The sequence below is a fragment of the Belonocnema kinseyi genome, chromosome 2, assembly GCF_010883055.1.
Source record: "Belonocnema kinseyi isolate 2016_QV_RU_SX_M_011 chromosome 2, B_treatae_v1, whole genome shotgun sequence".
Lineage (NCBI taxonomy): Eukaryota > Metazoa > Arthropoda > Insecta > Hymenoptera > Cynipidae > Belonocnema > Belonocnema kinseyi.
The window spans coordinates 66,804,572-66,818,859 of record NC_046658.1 but is presented as its reverse complement, the minus strand read 5'-3'; the positions used below and the strand labels follow the sequence as shown (position 1 = coordinate 66,818,859).

Below are 14,288 nucleotides of genomic sequence, written 5' to 3'. Positions count from 1 at the left end.
ATCAATATAATAAATATAAGACATATTTAGACGTTTTAAAAAGATTCGAATTAAATTTCGAACATAAAATAATTTCAAATACTGACAGCCGAATTTAAAATTAAATTTAGACTTTTGCAGATTTCAAACGAAAAATTTAGAATTTTTTTAAGAACTGTGAAAGACTATAAAGGAATAAAAATTTTCTTAAGATCCTTAGGGAAATTGTAAAAGATTTTTCACTTTGAAAAATTATTGTAACAGAAAGTTTAAGAATATTTCAAGAGATTTAAAAAATTATCAAAGAAGAACATGAAAGATTTGAAGGATTTGATTTAATTTGCTGAAAAAAGTTAGCACACTTAGTTTAAATTACGTGAAATAATTTCAAGTTTTTTATTAATTCTGAATCTTTTCAAAACTTCTACATATTTCATAAAATTACTTAAATTTTTTCTACAAATAATATTTGTTCAATTGTTATTTATGCATCAAAATTTAAAAATTTCACTTATAAATTAAACATTTTTTAAATAGAACAATTAAAATTGTAACACTAAAAGATTAAAAGATCTTCGAAAATCTAAAGATTCAAAGCTTTCTATGTCAAACAATTCAGTTTCAAATTGTTTTCTTTAAAATATTTGGTTTCAATTTACTCGTCTTAAATGAACAGTGAAATATTGCTAAATATTAAATACTTTTTCTTTTTTTACATTCAGAAATTTCAAATTAAATGGGTTAAAAAATAAATAATTTAGACATATTATATCAATAAATTTATTTATTACATTTAATATAAAGGAATACCTGCTACACTGAATTAAAAATATATTATTGATAAATCATGAAAATTTTTATTTAAAAATAAAATTAACGGAATAGATGATATATTAATTATATTAATAATAACAGTTAAAATCTGCAAATTCTCAAATTTTGAACGGATCTAGAATTGTTTGGTCAAATAAATTATTGTTCAGATTTCTATACTTTAGAGTACAGATGCATTTTTTAATTAATTAATTAATTTATATTTACAGTTGATAAAATAAAACTGTTTTTTATCAAAAATTTTTAACTTCAAATGCTTTTAATTTTCTAAATCCTCAAAACTGCACTCTAATTATTTTAAAAACTGTTAAAATCGAACACAGGCAGATTTTAAAAACTTATATTTTTTATTTTTTTCAGCCATTAAAACTGCATTTTAAAATTCTTTAAATTAAAATAGATGCTTACAAATTTAAAATTTAAAATGGAAAATTTTTAAAGTGAAAGATTTTCGAATTAAGCATTCTAAACTAAATGATATAAAAATTTATAAAAATCACCATTTAGAACATTATTTTACAACAGTTGAAATCAAAGTTCGACACAATTTTTATTCTAAAAATGTTGTGAAATTCCCGGTCAAAAAACATATTCATTGTTATTTCCCGGTTTTCCCCGGTCCCATGAAACGGCCGATCATTTCCCGGTTTTCTAGGTTCCTCGGTCCAGCGGCCATCATGGAAGTATTTCCAAATATTCCGAGGAATTTATACTTATTTCATGTGATTTTAATAGATTTCAAGAGATTTCGAGGAATTGAGAGAGCTTCTATCGATTTTTTAAAAGTTATTAATAGGTTTTAAAACATTTCATGGAATCTTACAACACTGGTAAAGGTTTCAAGTGGGTTGCAGGAAAATCAAGAAATTCCTAAAGACCACAAACTGTTTGAAAAGATTTTTAAGGATTGCCGAAATATTTCACAATATTTCCAGCGCTTTCACTAGATTTTAAGTTATTTTAAAAGATTTCGAGGGATATCTAAACATTTTCATGAATTTCAGAGAATTTGTGAAGATTACGAAATATTTCAAAAGATTTAAAAGGGTCTAAGAATTTAAATTAATTTCGACAGGTTTAAAAAATGAGGCGGAATTTTAAATGATTTTGACGTATTTCAGCCAAATTTATGATAATTTACGGGCTTTAAAATTTTTTCAACTCCCTCAAGACGGATTACAATTTTTTTTAACGTTTTCAAAGTATTTGTAATTATTTTAAGGCATTTCACAGAAATTTGAAGGATTTTTAAGACATTTTAAAAGGTTTAGAAGTTTAAAAATGATTTCCAGTGGTGAAATCATCATTTTAATAAAATATCTATTTGTATTATTTTTATAGGGTTGGTGGCCATATTTTAGGTATCGCAACTTATAAGTAATGTACTTACTCAAGGGTGACCGTTTTAGCAAAAGAAAAAAAAATTCAGGCTATTTCACGGTTTTTCCCCCAATTTGCACACATTTTTTACGGTCAATGAAATAAAAAAATAAAAATAAAGCTAAAAACTGTTCTTTTTGAAGCAATAAAAACTTAGCTGCAAATTAAAGCACTCAAAGTGGAACTCATATATTAAAATTTTTTTAAATTTGAGCATAAGTTTTTTAATTGAAAAATATTGTATTCAAATTCTCAATAATTTACAGTTATAAAATTAAAGCTACTAACACCTTTCAACTGAACAGTTTAAAATTAAATGCAGTTAAAATGTCAAATAAAAAACATCTAACTTATAAATTGATACGAATTTTTTCTTTTTTTGTAAATCTTTTTAAACATTCTCTTAAAATAATTTTTTCAAATTAAAAAATAATTTTGAATTTTCCAAGGAACTGTTTTTTATTCTTCTGAAGCCTTTTAAAATTATTAAAAAGCTTCTAAAATTTTTATTCGAAATCTGCCAAAATCGATATTTTATTTTAAATTAAGCCCTGAGTTATTTGCATCAAAATTTTGGTACGAATAATCGCTATTTATTAAGAATGATAAGTTATAGACTAAAACAATATTTTTAATTTAATAAAACCCTTTAATTATTAATATATTATTTTAACGTTATTTTCAATTTGAAAACAGTTTTAAAAGTTTCAATTGGGCTTTTACATTTGTTTTAATAATAAGACTTTCCAAATAAAACAGTTTAATTTTGAAGTATTCAAATTCTAAAGTTGTAAACTTATTCCAAATTGTCTGGTAAAATCAATTATTATTTACATTTTAAATATTAATTTACAGATCAATTTTAAAAATAATTAATTTATTTATATTCACAGTTGATCAACTAAAAATGTCCTTTGTCCAAAATCTTCGATTTTAAACGCTATTAATTTTTAATTAATGAAATCTTTAAAACTGCATTTTGAAAATGATTAAGTTAAAATGTACGTTTAAGAATCAAAATACAACATTTTTAAAGTGAAAGATTTTCTAATCACGCATTCTAAATTGAATATCATACTTGAAAAAGGTACAAATTTAACGAATTATTGAAAAACGGTTGAAATCAAAGTTGGACAATCTTTTTGTACAAATTTGTAAAATTCCGAGTCAAAAAATAAATTCACTGTCATTTCCCAGCCTCATAACATTCCCGGTCATTTCCCGGCATAACGGTCACCCTGTGAATTGATTAAAAACGAATATTCATGACATATTTATTTATTATTTATGATTTATTTATTTATTATTATAACGCATATTTATGACATATTTATGAATCGCGCGTGTTTCCTGGTTTCTCATTGCTCATCCACGTTTTTAATGATTTAATTACTTTTTCCAGATCTGCAGAGATTTTAAATTTTCCTGGCGAGGTGGAAAACTCGGCTGCCAATCTTTACTAATCAATAAGCCTGATGCGCCTATCAATCTGAAACTTGATGAAAGATAAAAGTCTCAACGAAATAAATCTAAAATACTCTGTGATTTACAATAAAAGTGAATAAAAAAAGTCTGAATTCTATTTTTATAAGAACTTTTATTAGTTAATAACGAAATTACTGAGTTAATGTAAAACTTACTCGCAGACATGAATATTAATCGACACAGAGTGCGATTCACTTTCGATTTTTAGTTGTAAGTCATGTACTTGGGAGTAGCGGAGAATTTGGCATAGGACTTGATAACTTTGTTGACGGCTTCAAGGAAGTCTTTCTCGGTCGCAACTTTGCGACGAGCGCGAATTGCAAACATGCCAGCTTCCGTGCAAACGGATCGGATTTCAGCTCCAGTGCTGTTTGGACATAAACGAGCCAACAGTTCGAATCTAATGTCTCGCTCGACGCTCATTGAGCGAGCGTGAATTTTGAAAATGTGCGTTCGTCCCTCAAGATCCGGAAGACCGAATTCGACTTTCCTGTCCAGACGACCGGGACGCATTAATGCTGGATCCAGCGTATCTGGTCTGTTAGTTGCCATCAATACTTTGATATTGCCTCTTGGATCGAATCTGAGCAAAGGAAACAACAAGATTATAAGAGCTTTCAATTCTTTCTAGACATTACACACACGTAGAAACTAAAATTTCCAAAATTAAATTCAAGATTATTTAAAACTAAAATTCCTATTACCCAACATTTAAATTTAACTAAAAAGTCTTTGGAAATTAAACAAAAAAAAAAAAAAGAATTTGACGATCAAATTTGGAAAACATACTCTGAAGACTCTTGAAATGACTCGGGTTTTCGTCAGATCCATAATATGTCTACAAGAATGAAATCTTTCGTGTAATATTTAAACCACATAATCTAAAAACAATTCTACCAGTCGGAACATATAGACTTTTCGAAAAATGTTCTTGTTTTTTTTTTGGGCCTGTAAAATTCAATACGCTAGCTAATGTGCATGTCGGGCGTAAATAAGAAAAAAAAGTAAAAAGTAAATGATAACATGTTAGCGACCATACCTAAATTACGTAAGAGCTTAAGGGGGGGGGGGGCGAGACAATTTGTTACGGTAGGAGGGAGGACGGTCTCTTGAAAATTATCTTCTTAGTTATAAGTTTTATTATTTGCTTGAAAATTTAACGATTTTCTTAAAAAGAAATCCTTTTTGGTTGAAAATCCAAATATTTTGTTAAAAATTGAGCTCTTTTCGTAGAACAATAACCTTTTGTTTAAAATTCACTTTTTTTTGCTAATGAGTCAACTAAAATCATTTTTGGATGAAAAATATTTTGTTTTGAAAATTTGTCTTTTTGATTTAAAAGTTCATCTGGAAAAAATGCAACTGTTTTGTTGAAAATTAAACGATTACATAGAAAATTTAATTTGGTTTAAAATTCCTATTTTTATACTGTTTGTTTAAAATTTATATGTTCGTGTTGAAAAACTAACTGAAATATTTTCTGGATGAAAGTTCATAAAGAAAAATTGTCCTTTTCTTGTTAAAAATTTATCTATTTTAGTATAAATTTCATCTTTCTTGGATAAAGATAAAGATGCAACTAATTAGTAAATAATTCAATTATTCTGTTAAAAATTCATCTTTTTTGGTTGAAAAAATTTCGTCTTTCTGTATAGAAAATTAAATTTTTTTCGTCGAAACTTACTTCTTGTTTAGAAATTCATATTTTGATCGCGAATAGATAACGGAAATCTCCATAATAGATCATTCAACTTTTTTTTTAAAGTTATCGTTTTGCTTTAAAAATGTATCTGTTTTAGTAGAAATATAATTTTTTTATAAAAATACAACTTTTTGATTAAAATTTATTCTTTATTGCTTGCGCATTCAACTACTTTGTTTGAAAGATATGGTTGAATCACTTTTTTTAAGAAATAATTTTTTCCCTTGAAGATATATATTTTTAGTTGAAAATTCATCCATTTGGTTGAACTTTTAACCATTTCTTGTTGGTCATAATCTCTTTAAACTGATGATTCAACTATTGTGGTGGAAGTTAATTTAATTAATCTTGTATCTGAAAATGTCACTTTTCTATTATTTTAAGATTGATCTTTTTTAGTTTAAAATTCTTCTTTTTTGGTAAAAAAAAGTCTTTTTTTAGATTGAAGTTTCATTTTTATTGGGTAAAATGCATCAGTTTCGTGGGAAATTAGGTTATTGCTGAAGTCATATTTTTATATCAAAATGTATTTTTTTTTAGAGAAAATTCGCCTTTGGGCTTGAAGATTCAACAGTTTAGAGTAATTTTTATTTCTTTTTTGAGTGAAAAATCTCTATTTGTTAAAAATTCGTCTTTTTTTATCAAATTGTTTTTTGAAATATAAATTTCATCTTTTTTTATTGAATTATAACCTATGACACTTTTTTGTTGGGAATTTATCTTTTTAGGTTAAAAATTTGACTATTATATTCAAAATTTAATTATTTTGTTGAAAATTCAAGTATTTTGTTAAGAAGTCATCTTGTATAGTAGAAAAAATTTTTTGGTTTAAAATAAATTTGAAATTTATATCTTCAGTCAAGGAAAAATCAGAAAATTTTCAAAATTAAGTCATCAAACACCCTGTCTACGCACAGTAAGCGGGAGGGGGTAGAAATATTTGTTTAAGGTTAGTTACAGAGGGTGGGAGGTCTTAGAGAGGGTCTATAATTCGTCACGTAATTTAAGTACGGTCCCTAAGATAATTCTTGGAAAATATACGCAGATTTATAAAATATGTAAAATATTAAAAAATATGTATTGCTAGTATTTTTAGAGTAAAATAAGGCAATTGACATTTGAGGTGCGACCTTCTGTCCAATAGCCTTATAAAATAACTTTTTTGTTTAAATAAACGTACCCAAATTCTTCAGAAAGGTTTTAGAAGTATTTGATAAATATCGAATATTTCAATTCATTATTATTTAATAATTGATTAGTTTAAACAGCGCTAAATTTTGATGGTAAGTTATGAAAAGCATATCTTCCTTACCAGATCAAGGAAAAAAATTTCACGAATACTTCTATGATATTCCTTAAACTTAAACGATTTGCATAAATATAACTGAATATTTTTAAAAAAATGCAAATGTTTTGCTAAGATTTCCAAGGATATCAAAAAGATTCCACAAAAATCTCAATGATCTTCTAAAGATTACGAATAATTTCAAATATTTCGCGAAGATTTTAATTATTTCACAATATTTCAGATAGATTTAAGTGCACAAAGATTTCTCAAGATTTCTCAAAGATTTCAATAATTTCACAAATATCAAATATTCCAAAAATATTTAGAAAGATTTAATAAAAGTTTCACAAATATTTAAATGATTTCTCACATACTTCAGAAAGATTTCAAATATTTTGCAAAGATTTCCAAAGATATCAGAAAGATTTCAATGATTATCTACGAATTTTAAACATTTTAAAGATTTCAGATAGATTAAAAAGATTTCACAAAGATTTCAATTATTTCACAAAAATTTCTGATAGATTTCAAAGAGTGCACAAAGATTTAAATGATTTCACAAAAATCATTAAATATTTCGCAAAGATTTCTAAAGATTTCATAAAAATTTGACAAATAATTCAATAATTTCCTAAACATTTCATAAAGGTTTCATTAATTTCACAAATATTTCCAAATATATCAGAAAGATTTAAAGGATTTTCTAAGGATTTAAAATATTTTAAATATATCTGTAAAGATTTGAGAAAATCGCAAATATTGCACAGATTCAATGATTTCACAAATATCAAATATTTCGCAAATATTTCTAAAAAATTTCAAAAATTGTTTAGAATATTTAAATGATTTCCCAAATAGTTCGCAAAGATTTTACATAAATATCAAAAACTGCATACAAATTTCAATGATTTTCCAAAGATTTCCATAATTTCACAAATATTAAAAAATATTTCGGAAAGATTTCCGAAAGATTTCCCAAAGATTTAGGATAGATTAAAAAGATTTTAATTATTTCACAAAAATTTCAGATAGATTTCAAAGAGTGCACAAAGATTTAAATGATTTCACAAATATCATTAAATATTTTGCCAAGACTTCTAAAGATTTCATAAAATTTTTACAGATATTTACATGATTTCCCAAAGATTTCAAATATTTCGAAAAGATTTTAGATAGATTTCAAAGATTTCAATTATTTCCCAATTATTTCAATGATTTCACAAATATTATGAAATATTTCAGAAAAATTTCCAGATATCAAAAAGATTTCGAAAAGATTTAATTGATTTTCTAAGGATTTTAACAAATTCAAATATTTCGCAAAGATTTCGGATACATACAAAATATTTCACAAAGATTTCAATAATTTCGCAAAGGTTTGAGAAAATTGAAAATATTGCAAAGATTCAACGATTTCTAAAAAATTTCACAAATATTTCGAAATATTTCAGAAAGATTACAATGATTTTCCAAAGATTTCAAATAATTTATAAATATTTAACAAATTTCGCGAACACTTCAGATGGATAAAAAAATTTCACAAATACGTGAATTATTTCGTAAAGATTTAAGATAGCTTTTTGAAAATATCTAAACAATCCGACGAATTTGACACATATGTCAATGATTTCCCAAAGATTTCAAATATTTTGCAAAGATTTTACATAAATTTCTAAAACTGAACAAAGATTTTAATTATTACACAAATATTACCAAATATGTAGGAAAGATTTCCAAAGATATCAGAAAGATTTCGCAATGATTTAATTGATTTTCTAAGGATTTTGAAAATTTCAAATATTTCGCAAGGATTTCGGGTACATTCAAAATGCAATATAAATGCCAATATTGCACAGATTCAATGATTTCCCAAAAATTTCAAAATATTTCAGTAAGATTACAATGATTTTCCAAAGATTTCAAAGATTTGATAAATATTTCGCAAACACTCCAGATAGATAAAAATATTTCACAAATACTTCAATTATTTCGTAAAGATTTAAGGTCGATTTTTAAAAAAATGTAAGCATCCGACGAATTTAATTACTCGATTTTAGAGGGGGGAATATCAATAATCTGTCCTTCCTTGGTTGTTTTCAAGGGTGGGGGCACTGCCCCCAGAGCCTGTCATTTTGTTTTCAAATGGTTTCTTAATTTGAATGGAAACATTTGAGAATGTCTTGTCCAAATTTGATCCGTTAGATAATTGTGTGTGTTTTTTTAAATTTCCACGAATACGGTAGTTAGTTATAAAAATACAATAAAGAATAAGACTATAATAAAAGTTATTATCACTCACCCATCAAGTTGATTGATGAGTTCCAACATTGTACGTTGAACTTCATTGTCTCCGCCTGCACCATCATCGAAACGTGCACCACCGATCGCGTCAATTTCATCAAAGAAAATTAAACAAGCTTTTTTACTTCGAGCCATTTCGAAAAGTTCTCTCACCATTCTCGCTCCCTGACAAGGAAATTAACATTTAAAACAGCTCGCAGCATAGAGATAAATGATGTAAGGATTTGGAACACCAAATCAGACCAATCTTCGACCGACAATGTATACAATAAATTGTAGAAAAGTGATTCTTTCTGTCTTAAGGTCACAAAAAATAAAACAAATCGGAGCTATCATTTTAACTCAATTTATTTTTAGACAAACTAAACTTCGACGAAGTTTCGGCATCACTGCGTGCCTTTTTCATATTATCTAAATCAATAATTATAATAAGCTGATACATAACATACAATAAATATAAACAGTTAAAAAATTATTTATGAGTAAAAAATATTAGAATAATAATACATTAGTTTAAATCAATTTGTATGAAAAACGACAATCATTCCAATTTTGGAATACATTATTTACAATTTAAAAAACTTTGAAGTGTTTGGGACAACGGCGAACATATGACTAGGAGATGATTAAGGCGATAAATCTTTGATAAGAATAAAGGCAGTACATAAAATGAAACGCAATGATTGGCAATGTTTCCATAAAACTACTGATGAGAAAGCGCAAACTTAAATTAAATTTAAAATTTAAAGAAAAATTTTTTGTAACTAAACAAAGATGACATTAATTAATTATGATTTGGTAAATTTTATTAATATTAAAAATTTTATTTTGTAAATTAACAGAAATATTGCGAAATTTGTTAATGAATATAGATTCAATAATAAGTCTTTGATCAGTGTTTTTTCAGAAGCTAATATTTTAATATTGCTGAATTCAAAATCGAAATAATGACTAAAAGTCCAAGAGTGTTGTGACAAATCTGTATTTAAATTCTCAATTGTACAGTCTCTTTTATGTTCGGCAATTCTAGTTTTTAATCTCCTCCCAGCTTCACCTATATAAACTTTATTACAAAATTTGCATTGTATCATATAAATGACACCAGACAAATTTGCAACGCTATCACTCTCTTTTTTCTTTAAAAATAGTCAACTAAATTGTTAGTGCTTTTGAAATAAACATTTATGTTACATTATTTTAATGAACTTCGTGAACGTTCAGAGAGACCTTGTATATACGGTAGCGTAACTTTTAAATCAAATGTATTATATGTATCAATCCATTAATTCTTTTTATTAGTGCTGTTATAAATTTCATGAATTTAAATTTTCTTTTCTATATTGCACGTTACTCAATTTGACACATCTATCAACTAAACTTTTAATGAAACCGATTTTATGACAAAATAAATTATGTGAATTGTAACTGAGATATCTATCAGACCAAGACGGTTTTTTGTACCAATTGGTTAATAAAAAAACATTTGGAGCTTTAATTATTTGCAAATCAAGGTAGTTTATAACATTGTTTATTTCAAATTCATGGGTGAATTTTTTGCACTCCTCTATACTGTTAAACACGTTTACAACAAGGTCAATTTTATCGGAAGGATAAAATCAGTATCAGCCTATTATAATGATTAATTTAGATACTATGAAAAAGGCACGCAGTGATGCCGAAACGTCGTCGAAGTTTAGTTTGTCTAGAAATAAATTGAGTTAAAATGATAGCTCCAATTTGTTTTATTTTCCTGTGACCGTAAGACAGAAAGAATCCTTTTTCTACCATTTATTATAGAGATTAATATTCGAAACCTAGTTTAAATGAAAATCCTTACCTCGCCTACATATTTTTGTACTAATTCAGAACCAATTACACGAATAAAACAGGCATCAGTTCTGTTTGCAACAGCACGAGCACAAAGAGTTTTTCCCGTGCCTGGAGGTCCAAAGAGAAGAACCCCTTTCGGTGGCTCAATTCCTAAGTTGACGAACTTTTCAGGCTGTGAAAGACAACACAAGTTCGATTCAAGAATACTGATAATATAAGACAGGAGATTTAGATTATTTTGATTTAGAAGTGCATGGCAATTAAATTGATTGGATTACTCACATGAAGCAAAGGTGTTTCTACGACTTCCCTCAATTTTTCTATCTGCTCTTTACACCCACCTACATCGCTGTACGTGACATCGGGCTTTTCCTCTACCTGCATCATCGTCACAGTCGGGTCGATTTTGGGAGGAAGGGGAATGTGAATTTGATATTTGTTACGATCAACACCAACTCTCATTCCTTCTTCAATATCAGTGGGAGCTACGGAATCTGCCAAATCGACGACGAACTTTGCGAATTGTTTCACGTTAATGATGTATTTTGGATCGTCCGTATCAGCATTGATGATTTTCGTGCAACGAGCCACTTGCAGAGGTTGCTCATTTTGCAAAGTCTGTTTATCAGCTGCAAGATCCCAAAGTGCTGGAGGTGCAAGACCAGTATCAGATTCTTTAATTCCGGTAAGTTCGTTTACTCGCTTTATCACCGTTTGGATATCTTCCTCTACGGCTTTTATACTTTTCGTGTATTGCCCTTGACCCTGAAAAGAACATTTTGAAATTGCAATTTTTATTGACCTACTTTCATTTCAGAAACTCCCAAAACAAGGAAAATATATTTCACGTAAAATCTGTCAATTTAACAATGGTTAATAAAATTTTGTATTATTTAAGAAATGAAAATAAACAATTTTTGAGAATATTTCAAGACTTGCTTACGCTAACCTAAATTGATCTCCCAAAAATAAACTTATGCTAACATGTAGCGTATAAACAAATTTAATTTATAAAATTAATATTTGAATTAATAGAATCAAATGAATGATAACTGCAAATAACTGAAATTCAGAAAATTGAATTTAGAAATAAAACTTTCAACATTTTATTGCTTCAAACACAATTTATTTTTAAATTATACAATTTTCAATTACAATCTTATATAGATAAATAATGGTGAAATAGAAAAGGTTAGCATTGGAATAATTTCATGTTAACATAATTCAAATTATTTAGTTTCAATTTAAATAATACAAAATTGTATAAATTTGAATTTAGAATGTAAACGTTCAAACCTTTAAATTTAAAATGTTTAAAATGGTAATTTTTTTAATTTAAATCTTTGATACTTTAATTATTGTAAACTAGAAAAGGTTAATTTAAATGCTACAAAATTTTATATTAAAAAAAAGCCTTTTAATACATGGCCGATTATAAATTCAGAATACGAAAAAACCCAATTTATGATTTCAGCATGATACTCTCTATTTTTAAATTTACATAAATTGTTCAGAATAAAAAAATGTCGAATCTAATGAAATTTTATAAATTTGAAAATTTGAAATTAAAGCAGCGTTTAACATTCAGGAATAATCATTAGTTTCAATTTAAATCACTCAAGCTTGTACATTTTTAGTTTTCATTTTATACTAGTGAATTTAATAATTTAGATATTTGCAAATATTTAATTTATCGATTTCAAAAATTTAAAGTCTTCAAAATTAGAAATTGATAGGTTTTTAAAAGTCTTGAAATTTTTACACGTGAATTTCCAACCTCTAAATTTTGAAATTAGAAAATATCAAAATTATACAATTACAAGCTTAAACAAATTTTTGAAATCGCTAAATTCAAAATTTAAATATTTTCAAATATCTAAATTATATGTTTATTTCATTTTTATTTTCGTTAAATTTCTAATAAAGTTAAGTTATTTGAACGTACAATGTAGCAGTTTATATTTTAACAAAAAAGGCGAGTTTTCAACAAAAAAGGATTATTTTTAAACGAAATTGCCGAATTTTTAATTAAAAGGGTGAATTTTACACCCAGAAGATTAATTTTCTAATTGAAAGATAACTTTGCATCAAAACATACCCATTTTTAACTAAATAGTTAAACATCCAACAAAAGAGATAAGTTTTCAACTAAAATAATAAATTTTTTATACAAAAATTGAATTTTTAACAAAGCAGTTCGACTCTCCATCAAATGGTTGAATTATTTACCAAGAAAGATTTTAAATTTAAATAAAAAACAGGTAAATCCTCTAGCAAAACAAATTAATTTTTCGCCCAATAAAACTAACTTTCTACGCAAAGAGATGAATTTTCAGTATAAGGGTAGAATATGCAATCAAGAAATATTTTGCAATCAAGAAATATAATTTTTTTATCAATTTTCTACGAAACTGACAAAACTGAAACATTTTGAACCCGAAAATATTAATTCTCAACAAAAAAGTGAATTTTCTATTAAGTAGTTGAATTTTAAACTAAAAAGGATGAATTTCTAACAAAATGGTTGAATTTTCAACCACATTATTAAATTTAATATTAATAAATATCGTATTACTATTATATCCTGCAAAACCAGTTACCTCTATTTTTTACGAAGAAGCGATAGCAAACCAAGATCTTTTGGATTACAAAAAAAGAACTGGATATCAAGAAAGAAAATTCACTTAAAAATCTAATTATTATAAAAACTCACATAAGTTTTCAGCAGGGCGATATCTCCTTCATCAAGGGCTGAAATAAATAGGAAAAGGAAAGAAGTTAGTGGAAATTTGATGAATGACAGGAGGAAAATGTCAACGTGTAAAGTCACAGCTACTCACGTTTTATATCCTTTTCTTCCTTTTCCTCTTCGCTTTTGACTTTTCGCATGTCATCTCCCAAGTGATCCGGCATTTTCAGCTTTTATTACGAACAAACAAAAACTTTTATCAACTCAGTTCCAGAAATTATGAATTGTATGATTTAGAGGTTATGTTTCCACAGCCGATTACAAGCGAAAAATTTGACCTGCGAGTAAATAGTAGGAAAGAAAGGTACTCGATTTCAAATTTCGATACTGGCGATCTGGTGGCACTTTCCTGAATTATTTTATCAAGGTAGATAACAATTTCATGAAAAAAACTTTTAAAAACCTAATAACAAAAGTACAAAAAATAACCAAAATTGTTTCTGATCGCTCTCGTATAAAAACGTTAGGACATATTAGAAATTTGTTACTTGCTCTCTACAATCTCTAAAATAGATAAAAATCTATTTAAAAAGGATGATTTAGATTTAATAAAGTGTGTTTTGACTTAATAACTTTTATTTTTAGAAAACATCACAACAAAAAAGTATCTAAGGCAAATATGTTTTAAAAAATTTAAATTATCGCGCAATTCGAAAAGTTAAAGGTCACTCAAAAGAAGTTTTTCTTATCGACCGTAGTTAAAATTTAAAGGTTTCCGTCGTTCATACCACATAGACATA

At 26.5% G+C, this 14,288-nt stretch overlaps 2 protein-coding genes across 3 annotated transcripts in view; one reads left to right on the top strand and one right to left on the bottom strand.

Annotated features, from left to right (window-relative positions):
• Positions 1-3,775, top strand: part of LOC117168392 (cytochrome P450 302a1, mitochondrial) — a 12,228-nt gene extending 8,453 nt beyond the window's left edge. Inside the window, exon 8 of the mRNA XM_033354016.1 lies at positions 3,596-3,775. Coding sequence (XP_033209907.1) covers positions 3,596-3,703 — 108 coding nt within the window. The 3' untranslated portion in view covers positions 3,704-3,775. The remainder of the gene's footprint in view (positions 1-3,595) is intronic.
• LOC117168393 (26S proteasome regulatory subunit 7) lies at positions 3,454-13,839 on the bottom strand. 2 transcript variants are annotated; one of them, XM_033354017.1, is made up of 7 exons: positions 13,640-13,839; positions 13,513-13,550; positions 11,082-11,564; positions 10,807-10,971; positions 8,968-9,134; positions 3,834-4,261; positions 3,454-3,688 (listed from the first exon to the last, which is right to left on the bottom strand). In XM_033354017.1, exons 1-6 carry the CDS (start codon positions 13,710-13,712, stop codon positions 3,883-3,885), a joined length of 1,305 nt encoding a protein of 434 aa, XP_033209908.1. In that variant the 5' UTR covers positions 13,713-13,839; the 3' UTR covers positions 3,454-3,688; positions 3,834-3,882. The 2 variants fall into 2 exon arrangements, with proteins under 2 accessions (XP_033209908.1, XP_033209909.1); XM_033354018.1 differs by having other exon boundaries at positions 3,454-3,682.
• Positions 13,840-14,288: the final 449 nt, after the last annotated feature.